At 34.2% G+C, this 14,984-nt stretch overlaps 1 protein-coding gene across 1 annotated transcript; it reads left to right on the plus strand.

The window, feature by feature from the left end:
* The first annotated feature begins 2,011 nt into the window (after positions 1 to 2,011).
* Positions 2,012 to 8,400, plus strand: DEFB112 (defensin beta 112). The gene is made up of 2 exons (XM_030928401.1): positions 2,012 to 2,069; positions 8,174 to 8,400. Exons 1-2 carry the CDS (start codon positions 2,012 to 2,014, stop codon positions 8,398 to 8,400), a joined length of 285 nt encoding a protein of 94 aa, XP_030784261.1.
* The last annotated feature ends 6,584 nt before the right edge of the window (positions 8,401 to 14,984 follow it).

Consider the following 14,984-nt stretch of genomic DNA (forward strand, 5'->3'; position numbering starts at 1 on the left):
TGTGGTATAGATCCTGTAAAATGTGTTTAATACATGGGACATTTATAATACAGGATTTATATTTACCTGTTCAAAAAAAGGAGCAGTTTCCACATTCTCCCTGGGATTAGACCTGGGTCACGAAGTCCCCTAAGTGAATCAGCTGTAATGCTGTCATGTTGCTGTTTGAATTTTCCACCCTTTGGATTTAACAAATAAGATATTCAAAATAAAATTTCTAAATGACTTTAGTCCTTGCAGCAATATTGCACCCTTGTCGTGTCTTTGGAAAGAGCTAAAATTAAAAATCAATGAGACATTTATCTTCTTTGCTCTTCTTTCTTTGTGTTTATTCACAGAAGTTCTGATAACAGAGAAAACATAATAATATATAAATTATTTTTAATGAAATTTGGGTTTTGGTTTCAGTGTCCAGTTAGAACTTTGTCTCATCTACAACAATCAAATGCCCTATCCTCGTCACAGTTGTACCACAGCAACTAGAAAAGTAACAGGCACATGGTAGGTGTTTGAGTAATATCTGTTCAATTAATCTTACATAGGGATGGGTTTAAATAATCTTATACTATGTCAAATGATAGTTAAATCCTCTATTCATCGAACCCCAGTAAGTTCTTAGCTTTTAGTATAAATTCTTATCTTTTTATTTTTTTTTTCAAGACAGTGTTTCACTTTGTCACCCAGGCTGGAGTACAGTAGCGTGATCATCTCTCACTGCAGCCTCCACCTCCCAGGGCTCAGGTGATTTTCCCACCGCAGCGCCCCAGTGTAACTGAGACTACAGGCATGTGTCACCACTCCCAGCTAATTTTTGTATTTCTGTAGAGATGGGGTTTCACCGTGTTGCCCAGGCTGGTCTTGAACTCTGGGGCTCGAGAGTTCTGTCTGTCTCAGTCCCCAAAAGCACTGAGACTATAGGCATGAGCCACTGCACCTAGTCAAGTCCTTCACTTTTAATTCATATTTTATCAGTGAAGAATTTGGTTGTAGAAGGGAAAAATTACTGATCATGTGTCTTTATTACTTTGCCCAGGAAGCTTTGCGACAATCCTGATTGTACATGTTTCAGTTGCAACACCTTTGCAAATAACATTCTCATAAATGTAAAATAAGGATGACTAGTATTAACTGGGGCTTCTTTACACCCAGATTCTTAGTGTTCTCTATGAGTGTAGTAAGAGAGAGTCACTGGATCATTATTCCTTATTGGGTCTGGGGAACAATATCAGCTCTTTATCATATATCTGCTATAGCAGACTTTGGAAAACTTACAAATTAACTCAGAAATACCTTCTCACTGTGTAGAAAATAACAACAAACAGAGAAATGCATTCTAATTTTGTAACATTGAATGTTTTTGCACTGACATTCACAAATCCTACTTGAGGGGACAGACCTTTCTTCGTGGTATAGCTAAGCTCGACAGGATAATATCCATAAACATCAGAATACTGTCATGATTTATGTTCATATGTAATTTAAATAAAGAAAATGTGGATTATAAAATTACCTGACAAATCTGGATCTCAACATTTTTATATATAAAATTAAATATTCTGTATGATAATTTCAGCCTAAAGTTATATGGTTTGGATTTCTTGTTACATTGAGATTCATTGTTAATACTGGGACCATTAAAATAGTGAATGGAATTACATAAAACTAGTACTTCTGGGGTGTCAAGTGAATTGCTGCAGGACTATTTCTGATCTTGGTCACCTAGCAATTTATACCCATATTCTTGTAGCTGTTAAAGTTTCTTAAAGAAACTGACTGCAAGAGAAATCAGCAGATGTAACTTTTATGTGACAAAGCAGGTTTTTCTAGTCACTATCTCTTTGAATATGGCACTATTCACCAAGCATGGAAATGTTCTTGCTCTTAATAAGCTTCAGTAGTCAAAACTATGCAGAAGAATTCTTTAAATGTAAAGTTTTTTTTTCCTTGTTTCAACAACAGCTGAGTCAGACAAATGATCTGTACACTGTTTTATAGCAAGAAATCATTTACAATGAAGATCTTTCTATTTTTCTGTATTTTGCTTTTTTTTGCTGTCCTTATTCCACCAGGTAATATGAATATTATTGCTAGAGGGATCAAGGGGCCAGCATTAAAGTGGGGGAACTGGGATATTTAAAGTAGAATTTACATTATAAAATCATTTTATTAATACCATCACCATGTTACATTATGTTTATTCACATTTCTCAGGTAAAAATATTTGAATAATTTTTCAAACACAACATCCTAGAAAAGGCTGTAATTCACCTTAATGACATAAAAATATACATTCATATATATGCATATATGTAAATGATGAGAAGAAAATAATGCTACATTGATTTCATAGATTCATGAAATGTGCATTTATTCAACACTCAAATTTAACTGAATTTGATCTATTAATAGATTAGAAAAAACTGGGAAAGTTATGATTTATGCTGGGAAATCATTGATTCCCCACGTTGATATTATTTATAGCAGAGGTTAATCAGATAAAATGCCTTCCTAAAAGTTTCAAATTGTATTATATTAACAATTGAGAAAAGCTACACTTGTCTACTGCTCACTTCCAGTTTAATTCTCCTTTTTCTTTATCTTGCTGCTTTCTCTGATTACCAAGCTATCTGTCAGTATTGAGATCAGAGGAGGTAACCTTAAAATAAATCTGTAGTAATTCATTCGTTTACTACTACCCTGCCCTAACATTTAAACATAAATAGCTTTTTAGATGATAATTTCTCACCAAAAGGGAACAAGCAGATGAACTTCAATTAATAATGTAAACCAAAAAGGCAGTTTATTTATGTCAGAGAATAATTTTTCTTCTTTATAAAAGTTAGTTAAAGCATGCTTATTAGAATTCCCTCTATATTTAGAACTTTTCTGAGATGCAAAGAATTATACAGATTTCAATAAACACTGATAGGTTTTCTTCTAAATAATGATTTTAATAGCTAGCATTTGTTCTGCATTTTGCCTGTATTGATTTATTTTTCCTAACAATAGCCATGCAAGGTGAACTCATTAATAGTCAAGTCATTTATTCATTTAACTGGATTTTTAAACATGTATACTTTATGTTTATCATTTTGTGAAACCTTTTATAATCTATAGGACCATTAAATAGAGGCAAATACATTTGTGTCTTTATTTCTGAAAATTTTTTTTCTACTTTTAAAGTAATTTTTTTTACTTTACAGTGAGGTCTTACCAACCTGTTAGCACTCCTATGAAATTATTACCATATGTAGACTGAAGCTTGAAAAAATGTACTCAAAGACAAATACGTCTTCCACAATATTTGAAAAAGCATGACATGGGACAGAGAAAATCAGCACAGGTAAAATAAAATAAGTAGAATTGTGTCTTGCACATTTTAATCAATACTTTTCTACTGAAATGAAATAAATATTCTGAGTATATTTTCTACCCCAGTCCCTGTTTACCTATATGTTCTTGTCTTTCACCTCATAGCTTTATGAAGGCTGAATTTCATGTTTAAAACAAGAAAGAAATCTTGTTTTAAGGTTGTAGAGGCTGAATTTTTTTTGGATGAAGTGCTGGCTAGGCAAATGCCCTTATCATTTCCATGAAGAAAGTTTCTCTAATCATTGTTTTCAGCAACATTGTTAGTTTTTTAAATGTTTTAATGCAATTGTACTTAGGAGTTACACTGTTGTCTCAGTTTCCCTCCTACCCAAGAGCTGGCAATTTTTTCTTTTCTTTTCTTTTTTTTTTTTTTTGAGACGGAGTTTCACTCTTGTTGCCCAGGCTGGAGTGCAATGGCACGATCTCGGCTCATTGCAACCTCTGTCTCCCAGTTTCAAGCAATCCTCCTCCCTCAGCCTCCAGAGTAGCTGGGATTACAGGCTCCCACCACCATGCCCGGCTAATTTTTTGTATTTTTAGTAGAGACAGAGTTTCACCATGTTGGCAAGGCTGGTTGCGAACTCCTGACCTCAGGTGATCTACCCACCTCAGCCTCCCAAAATGCTAGGATTATAGGTGTGAGCCACTGCGCCCGGCCAAGGCAAAATTATTTTTTATCAATCACTACTGTTCAAAATACTGACATTTTTGGATATAAAAAGTATATTGTTATATGAAAAGAATGATGAAGGTGTTCTCTTTATCTTAAAGCACGGTTTAATTAAGACAACTCAAAAAGGCAATTGAGCCAACAAAAGCTTAGACAAGGGACTGGGAACTTAGCTTTAAAATAATTCTTTTTGATTAAATTTCACTGGATATCAGTATGATGTTGGAATGGGACTTTTCAGTGCTCTGTCCTTTACAGAATCATTAATTTGAACAATTATCCATGCATGAAAATGCCTTCACAAGAGCTAAGGAAACCAGGTGAGAGATCACAGCACTTGGGTAGATTACAGAAATAAGAAAAGATACATTAAAGAGGGTAGGCAGGACAGTGCCACATTGCTCATGCCACCTCTCTCCCAAGCCTAGATAGCACAGCCTGGAGACAGATACCCTCCCTGTGGAGGCCAGAGAGGGAAATGACCATAGAACTTAGCCTTGGACCCCAACACTGGATGGCCTTTCTAAGTGGAACCCAGCACCCAGCAGGCCCCCATGGCCTCAGACTTCAGACCAGTACCTGAAGACTGAGCTTCCAAGTCTGCTCGGGCACAAGGCCGGATCTGACAGCCTCTAGCTCTAGGTCAGCCCATCAAGTCTTGGCTCACTGCCCCTCCAGGCCTGCCCAGTAGCCCTAGTGCTAGTTCAACACCCACAGATTCAGGCTAGGCCCAATAATCACACTCATTTTCCAGAGTTTCTCTAGAGCTAGGCTGGCCTCAGTGTTCCTGGGCTCTGGATTCCCCCCCCAGCACCAAGCTGAATCCCAGGCTTCAGGCTTGTCCAAGAACAAGGTGAGCTCCACAGCCATAGTCATCAGGTAAGGACCTGTGGACTCAGCCCCGAGGCCGGCCTCTGTGGATACAGGCTCCAGGTTCACTCAGTACCTGACCAGCTCATGTAACCGCAGGCTCACCTTTATTTCAAACCTATGTTTTAGGACCCACAAGCTGTAAAGGCTCTTCCCTCTTGTCCATTACATCACTTCAATGGCAAAATTTCCCTCAATTCTTGTATATCAGTTTAGTAGAGTCGTAGAGTACAATACAAAAATTGCTACATATATAACTAGCGAAGGGCTTAAATCTAGAATGTATTTTAAAATTCTAATAAATAAATAAGAAAGTGAGAGGTAATTCAGTAGAAATAGAAAAAAAGACCTAAGCCACTTGAAAGAGTGGATAAACAACCTCCTTAAAGTGCTCATCCTCACTTGCAATCAAGAAAATGCTAATTTAAACCATGATAAACTACCACCATACATTCAACAGAATATTTAAAATCTGAAATCTACCCAACAGAAGATTATTAAATATGCTTCAAGAAATAGTACAAGAATGTTAAGAGCAGCCATATTCTCCCTGTATCAAATAACCTATATGATCATCTAAAGTTTATTAGATAAAGAAAGTGAATGCTATATATTAATGAAAATCAGTGCTGCAAAACTACATCCAACCACAAAGCTGAATTATATGAATATAAATTTTAAAATCCAGACACAAACAAACTGTATGATTCTCTGTCTCTCTAAGATACACACACACACACACACACACACACACACACACAGTGCTCCTCAATTTATGATGGGATTATGTCTTGTTAAAGACATTTTGAGTTGAAAATATCATCAGTTGAAAGTGGATTCGATACACCCTAACTGGCAGAACATCATAGCTTAGCTTACCCTGGCTTAAACATGCTCAGAATACTTACATTAGCCTACAACTGGGCAAAATCATCTAACATAGAGTTTTATAATAAATTATTGAATATCTCATGGAATGTATTTGATAATGTACTGAAAGTGAAAAACAGCATTGTTGTGTGTGTACTTATACTTTGATCTCCACTGAATGTATATCTGTTTTGCCCCATTCTGAGGATGAAAAATTGAGTCAAATTATTGTAATTCTGGGACTATCAGTATAAACAGTCATGTGCTGCAAAACAGCGTTTCAGTCAATGTCAGACTGCATATAGGACAGCGGTCCCATACTTATAATACCATACTTTTACTGTAGCTTTTCTATATTTAGATTGATAAATACTTACCATTATGTTACAGTTGCCTAAAGTATTCAGTCCAGTAACATGTGCCAGTTTGTATTCCAGGAGCAATAGGCTATATCTTATATCCTAGGTATGTGATAGGCTGTACCATCTAGGTTTGTGTAAGTACAGTTTATGGTGTTTGCTCAAGGACAGAATCACCTAATGGCACATTTCTCAAAACCTATCCCTGTCCCTACGTGACACCTGATTATATACATATATGTACACATTTATTTGTGTGTGTATGTATATATATATATATTTGTGTGTATATCTAGATTTATACATATTTTATGTGTATACATGTTCAAAAGCAGGCCTAAAGAATGCATACCTGAGGAATACAAATATTAATATAAGGCTAAGTAAGAAAGTTAGTGTTAATTCAGGACAGTGATTATTCTTAGGGGAGATGGAGGGGGTTATGATGTGGTGAGAGGGTGTGGAGCTTCTAGTAATATCTTGTTTCTTGATGTAGGTAGTAACCTCATGGCTATTTCATCTACAGTGCTGCATTCAGCTCTGCGTTTATATTTTGTGTTCCTTCTCTCAGAAGGAAATACCCCTTGTGATATGTTTCTTTGTGAACAGAACTATGCTGGGGTTATCTGATTATGAAATGTACCTTTCATATCTCAGGGTAAATGTGGGCTTGAAATATTATTATTACTATTATTCATATTACTATCACTATTTACAAATAAAATACAATTATTAGCAAAGATAACTGAATAAAGTGCTGGTTCCTAGGTGACTGGTACACATCATTGCAAATCCAGAGTATGGTAAAAGGAATATCCTCTGATAGTGTAGTCTCAAAATCCTCAGTTATTTTAAATTATTGCTGCAAAATTTGTGGGTAATATTACTACTTTGTATAAAATGATATATATGTATTTTATTTAAATAGATGGACACGAAATTGGTTAATTATAGAATAAAAAGGTTTTTGAGATGAAAGCATACTTATCAATGCATCAGTGATAAGGACTTGCTCATTTTCATACACCTTCTGAAATATGTCCAGCAATGCATGCTTGTATTAGTCCAGTAATGGTAGATATGTACTTTCTAAGATAGTCTCTTCCAGAATTTTTATTAAACTTTTTAATTAATTTAAAAAATTATTATATTGATTCAAAACCTGGCTTTCCAGTGATATGCACCATTTATTTTTAGTTTTATCCTGTGGAGATACAGAGAATAAATGAATACCTGCAATGACAGATCAGAACTTCTGTTAGTGACAGAGAGACCTTCTATCTAGATACATATATCATTCCTTATAATTGTGGAAGTTACAAAGTTGAAGAAATTATGGTGTAAAGTGAGATTAGAGACATTTTTTAAAATTTTCTATAGCACTGGAAACTTCACGATGAAAGAGAAAAATGGCAAAGTAAAAAGAAAATTATGAGCCTTGCTGAAATGTTCACTATGTCCTCAGCTTGTGGTTATTTACTATTTCCTTATTCTAATCACCCCAAAGTGTCTATTTTTTAAGCAAAACTTCTCTTGTGCTTGACTCTAGGGTGCAGATCCAAGAGGAGATGAGATATTTCAGGAAAATAAAATTGTATCTTTCAATATTTTAGAACTGCTCAAGTCAGGTTAAAAAGAACGATGGAATCTTAAAAAGGAAGAGAACATTTACCACAGAACAGTACTAAGAATTAATGATAAATGAGAGGATGGAGATCGTCCCACTCATATCCAATGATTCTAGTCAATGAGCAAGACAGACAGAGGAAGATTAATAAATTGCAGCCCTTCAGAAATCCCTTATTGAGTCACTATGAAATTATTTAAAATGCATAGGAATGGAACCTCTAGTTTAGGAACTGTATACTTGTTGATTTCCTTGATCTGCTCTGATATGGACCAAAAAAAATTAAAGCAAATATCCATTTCCTTTATTTCTCCTCTGTTGTCTGTGATTACTTCCGTGTCTTCTTTTAAATCTTGGGAGTTCCCACCTAGATTACTAATTCCAGCTGTTCTTGCCTTCTTTCAGCCAGAAGTGAAGGGCACCATATCATCTTTAATAGGTGGAAGGCATGTATAGCGATTGGCGGTCGATGTAAAAATCAATGTGACGATAGTGAACTTAGGATTTCGTACTGTGAAAGACCTACAACTCACTGCTGCATGAGAAAATGTGACCCTATGGACCCAAATAATTGGATCCCAAAGGACTCAGTAGGGACTCAAGAATGGTACCCTAAAGACTCAAGTCATTGAAGAAATCCATCCACAAGAAGATGATACATCTTAACAAAGTCTTCTCATTATTTTATCACTCCATTAATGACCTATAATTTCTGTGCATGCATACCTATAATGAATGAACAATTAAATAAAATATATTTCAGCCTGAAATATTTATAAACATTGTGCTTGCTTGGGAGAAAGAATCAGAATACAAAGCAGGGATTTGAATTCAGGAATAGAAGCAGCATGGAGAAGAAAATCCATGATGGGACCACTACGTTTAGTGAGATTCTGGGGCCAATTCCTTATTTAGTGTGAAAAGCATATTATGAGTCATTAGTGAAGTACTATCAAGAATTCTTTGAGGAGACTCAGGAGTGGGGACAGAGTTGTTAAGACATGTGATCCCTGAACTAGTAAAAATTGTTGCAAGAAATTTGAAGGATTATGAAATCCTCATAACTTTCTCATGTTGCTTATACTTCCGGGTTATACTTGTTCTCTCTTTTTTGAAAGAATTATGAAAATAAAAATAACTGATTTTTTTTTCAAGAATAAGCTCAAAAGGTAGAATAGAGGGAGACTAGGTTGAGGAGGAAAAAGAAGTATGGTAAATCCCTATAGCTTGTGGCAATAATAATAATGTGAATTTATTTTTTTTCACATTATTGTGAAATAATGTGAAGTAACTTTTTTGCTTTGTTTTGCTTTGTTTCATGTTTTTAATGTTTCCACACGCTATTAGATGATTCTTATCATGCTACTTATTGGTGTCTTAGTAAATTTTAAGTTATTTTAAAATAATATAACAGAATTATATATGTGTGTAAGCATGCACACACAGTTGGTCTTATTACCTCACCTAGATTAAAAATTTTCCGCTTATTCAAACATTTTGAAACATCAACTCTAAAAATAGGTGATGGTTTTGCAGGGCTTGGTATGTGCTAAGTGTTAGTTAAAGAATGTTCTCTAGTCTGTGTCCTTGGCTGGCAGGCTTGGTTATTATGTGACTTACAATCTGTGGACTAAGGCCTCATGAAGAAAAGGGAGCTAGTCACTTAAATTTATGTGGTAACAAGGTATTTAAGTTGAGACTACTTGTACCTGGTAGGTTTCTTATGCTGCTGCGACACGTACACATGTCAGCTTTGGGTTAATCTTATAGCCAAAGCATATCCTGTACACAGTACCTGGGCTCATAGGAAAATGCATCTGGGTGTCCAAATTATACATGATGTTCCTGATATGTATAATAGTATGCTGTCTGATCAGTGTCAATTTGGAGATAAATAACCCTATTTGCATCTTGTGATTTTGGTTTATGATTCAAACTCTGACCCCCACTTCAGGAGTCTCACAGTACACCGTACTACAATTTAATGTATCTGTGGTAGGATAGATGAAAATTATGAATAAAGCTGCTAAATTTTATTAATGTGTGCATTCACTATTAATGGTTATATACCTAGAAGTAGAGAAGTTTCAGCATAAACTATTTATATTATTATCTTTTAGAGATATTGACAGCAAAAAAAATGATTATGCCAATTTAAGTTCCCATAAGCAGTGTACCACAGTTCCAGCTGGTCCACTTTTTTCCAATTTTAACCCTTCTGCAGTGTGTGTAAATGCATATCATCTTGGTCTTTTGGTCTTAATTTCCTTTTTCCTCTCCATTAATGATGTTGATAACCTCTCTATAATTGATGTTGATACTGGCCATTAGATATGCTCTTTTGTGAATTTGTATTTGAGTCTTGGAGACTTTTTGTTTGTTTGTTTTTTAGTGATTGTATTTCTTTCCTAGTGATTTGTAGGAGTTATAAAACATTAACTCATGATAAAAAAAAAAAAAACAGTAAAATAAGGACCGAGGAATCACTTTAAACTGATAATGTTTACCTATACCAAAAGCCACATCAAACGGCATATTTTACAGTGGATTATTGAACACTTTCGCCAAAGTTCAGAAATAAACCAAGAATGTTGTTAATTTATCAATACTTCCATACAACATTATACTAGAGGACTGCACCAGTGCTTTAAGTTAAGAATAGGACAAATAGCATAATCAGTGGAAAGGAGGAAACAAAGCTGTCATTATTCATATGTAACACGATTAGATACCTAAATTTTTTTAATATCTAGAAACTAATAGAATTAATATAACAATTCAGCAAACTCACTAAATAAAGTCAACACAAAAAGGAAATTATATTTCTAGGTACTGGAATCAATTTGAAAACAAAATTTTAAAACATGACACATTTTAGATTATTAGACTCTAAAAAAAAATCCAACAAAAATGGCATCTCAAACTACAAAATATTGTGGATATAAATTACAGACATAAATAATTAAAGAGATATTATCAAAAACAGCCCATATTCAAATTGTCCTAGTTTTTCACTAATGTCTTTTATAGTTGTGAGGCTTTTACTCTACAGAAAGTGAGGGCAGGGGGGAAGCAAAGGGAAATAGAATAGTTGGCCACTTTTTGTGTTTCCTGTAAACATTTTTTCCAAACTCTGAGTATCAGTTGCCTGAACTTCTGAAATGTGAATTTAAGATCAGCAGTGAGTACTAGAACTTTGTAATTAGAGAGAGACAGCACACAGCTGGTGGCTCCAAGAAAAATAAAGTGATAGAGAATTTTGGTGAGAGTTTGTTATCTTATCCATGAACTGAGACCTATGTGGGCAGACAGGAGATTTGATGTTATGTGACTCTGCTTGATTTAAGGTTAAGGTAACAGATGATAAATTAGCTCCTTCCGCTTTAAGCCAGCTTTTTCCATCTCACAAGCCAGCTGAATCTTGTAAGCAAAAATAAGAGTTATTGTGGAAGTTCTTCATCTTTATAAAAATATATTTATCTACACTTTTTTTCCCGGTGATCTTTCTGTTATGGAATTGCTAGATTTATCTTGCTATTCTTTTCTAAAAAGTCTGCCATGCACTTTTACTGAAATAAAGAATAGAGATTTTTAAGTGGATAAAGTAAAAAAATAATTTGTATGACAAATAAATAGAATTCCTTCATTGGTCTGAAGGGAACTTTGTTCTCTACTTGACCAGCAAAGATAATATACACATTATTTTTACCATTTTTATTATGCAGGATAGTGAGGTTTTAATAGGTTCAAAATAATTAGATTCCATATTGTTAATTGACTAGATCATTTCTTTATCCTATAACTAGTGAAGAGAATCCAGTTTGTTTGGTATCAAACATAGAGAAGCAAAAAATAGAATAAGAAGTTTAAAAGTAAGAGAAAAAAGACCTTTTCAACCTAAAATTTGACATGATAAAATAATTTCTAAACCTCCAGTAGTTTTAAATTTAATAACTATATTCTGCTTAAATTCAAGTGATATTACTTTGCATTGCTTTTTCTTATAATATGCTTTTCCAAGAAACCATTAGACTTGATGAAGAAGATAGCATTAGGAGAAATACTTAGTGTAGATGATGGTTTGATGGGTGCAGCAAACCACCATGGCATATGTACACCTGTGTAACAAACCTGCATGTTCTGCACATGTACCCCAGAACTTAAAGTATAATAGAATAAAATAAAACAAAATGAAGTAAAATAAAATAAAATAATAAAATGAAAAACATTCCAGTTAAGCGATCTGGCTTTGGACTTAAATGGGCAGGAATTAAAATTCCAACACTGTCACATTTCCTTCAAATCTACAGAAGTTACTTATTTTTATAAAACACTTATTTTTATTTTTATAAATTAAAAACATTTAAAATGAGCTCTGAGAGCTAATTGAAATAATGTACAAAAACCTAAATTGTTACCTGGAAATGTTTTAATATTCACTGAAATTGTAAGTAATCTTTGCTGGACTTTACATTTTGGCCAATTCACAAGTGCCAGATCACTGTCACATAAACAGTATGAAGAAAACGTCCTAAATGATTCAATTATCTCCCACCAGGTCCCTCTCACAACACATAGGAATTATGGGAGCTACAGTTCAAGGGGAGATTTGGGTGGGGACACAGCCAAGTCATATCATGTAGGTAGGACTTATCACCTATATAATAATTCCTTAAACATTTTTCTGAACCCATACATTAGGAAAAAAAAGGAGACAAATACAAAATGAAAGATGTTCTGAAATACTGGCCTGGAATCTTCACAATTGTCAACACAATGAGTGACAGTGAAAGTCTGGGAAGAGGAACTATTCTAGATTAATGGAAACTAAGGAGACATGACAACTATATAACATATAATCCTTACTGAGTGCTCATTCAAATAAACTAAGACATTATAAATACCACTGTGAAAATTTTACACAGACTGCATGTTAAAAATATGTATCTTATAAAAATTAAATTATCTAAGTGGGATAATTTTATTGGAGTTATATGTGAGTATCTATGTTCTTAGGAGATACATGCTGAATTATTTACAATAGATGTGATAAGTGTTATGATGTCTGTGACTAACTCTTCAATTATTTAGCAAATAAAAATATAAATATATTTTATAAGTGCATAAACATATACATGTATGTATATATAAATGCATATATAGAGAGATGCATATTGATGGGAGTTAGTTAATTTAAAAAGTGCAAAATCTGAGCAATTGGTGAGTTCAGCTGAAGGGAATATAGGAGGTAATCATAATATTTGGTGACTTTTCTGTGAGTTATAATTTTAAAAATAAAATGTTAAAAATTGAGTAAGAACATAAATTCAAAAATCTCCATATATTTGAAAAATAAAATTATAATAAAATTTAAAATTGCTTAAATATTTATTTGCTATATATCAATATTGTAGCAAAAAATTGTTTAGGGAAAAATGCATGGCTTTAAGTGAGTATGCAAGGAAGAAAGAAAAGTATCATAATGAGCTAAATGTTTTAGTTAAGACCCTGGAAAAGGACCAGAACACAGTCAAAGGAATGAGGAGGAATGAAATAGTAAAAATAAGAGGAAAAAAATATTAATGGAACAGAAACAAAGAACCAAACCAAGACAATACTAAGTAAAAAGAACAAAGCTGGAGGCATCATGCCACATGACTTTGAACTATACTACAAGGCTACAGTAAACAAAACAGCATTGCACTGGCATGAAAACTGATATATAGAACAATGGAACAGAACAGAGGCCTCAGAAATAATGCCACACATCTACAACCATCTGATCTTTGACAAACCTAACAAAAACAAGCAATGGGGAAAGGATTCCCTATTTAATAGATGGTGTTGGGAAAACTGGCTAGCCATATGCAGAAAACTGAAACTGGATCCGTTCCTTACACCTTATACAAAAATTAACTCAAGATGGATTAAAGACTTAAACGTAAGACCTAAACCCTTAAAAACCCTAGAAGAAAACCTAGGCAATATCATTCAGTACATAGGCAAGGGCAAAGACTTCATGGCTAAAATAGCAAAACCAATGACAACAAAAGCCAAAATTGACAAATGGGATCTAATTAAACTAAAGAGCTTATGCATAGCAAAAGAAACTATCATCAGAGTGAACAGGCAACCTACAGAATGGGAGAAAATTTTTGCAATCTATCCATCTGACAAAGGGCTAATATCCAGAATCTACAAGGAATTTAATCAAATTGACAAGAAAAAAACAACCAACCTCATCAAAAAGTGGGCAAAGGATATGAACAGACACTTCTCAAAAGAAGACATTCATGCAGCCAGCAAACATATGAAAAAAAGCTCATTATCACTGGTCATTAGAGAAATGCAAATCAAAACTACAGTGAGATGCCATCTTATACCAGTTAGAATGGCGATCATTAAAAAGTCAGAAAACAACATGCTGGAGAGGATGTGGAGAAATAGGAATGCTTTTACACTGTTGATGGGAGTGTAAATTAGTTCAACAATTGTGGAAGACAGTGTGGCAATTCCTCAAGGATCTAGAAACAGAAATACCATTCGACCTAGCAATCCCATTACTAGGTATATACCCAAAGGATTATAAATTATTCAACCTTAAAGACACATGCAAACATATGTTTATTGCAGCACTGTTCACAATAGCAAAGACTTGGAACCAACCCAAATGCCCATCAATGATAGACTGGATAAAGAAAATGTGGCACATATACACCATGGAATACTATGCAGCCATACAAAAAGGATGAGTTCATGTCCTTTGCAGGGACTTGGATGAAGCTGGTAACCATCATTCTCAGCAAACTAACACAGGAACAGAAAAGCAAACACTACATGTTCTTACTCATAAGTGGGAGTTGAACAATGAGAACACATGGACACAGGGAGGGGAACATCACACATTGCGGCCTATCGGTGTGTGGGGGCCTAGGGGAGGGATAACATTAGGAGAAATACCTAATGCAGATGACAGGTCGATGGGTGCAGCAACCCACCATGGCAAATGTATACCTATTGACAGACTTGCACATTCTGCACATGTATCCCAGAAATTAAAGTATAATAATAATAATATATAAAAACTACAAGGTTAAGTATTTGTTATTTGATGACAATAACAAAATGTATGACTCTGTTAAGACTAATCAAACAAAATGAATGCATAGATGAATAATGTTATGAATAAAAATAATAATAACTACAGATGTAGCTG

This window comes from Rhinopithecus roxellana, chromosome 4, assembly GCF_007565055.1.
Source record: "Rhinopithecus roxellana isolate Shanxi Qingling chromosome 4, ASM756505v1, whole genome shotgun sequence".
NCBI classification, from domain to species: domain Eukaryota; kingdom Metazoa; phylum Chordata; class Mammalia; order Primates; family Cercopithecidae; genus Rhinopithecus; species Rhinopithecus roxellana.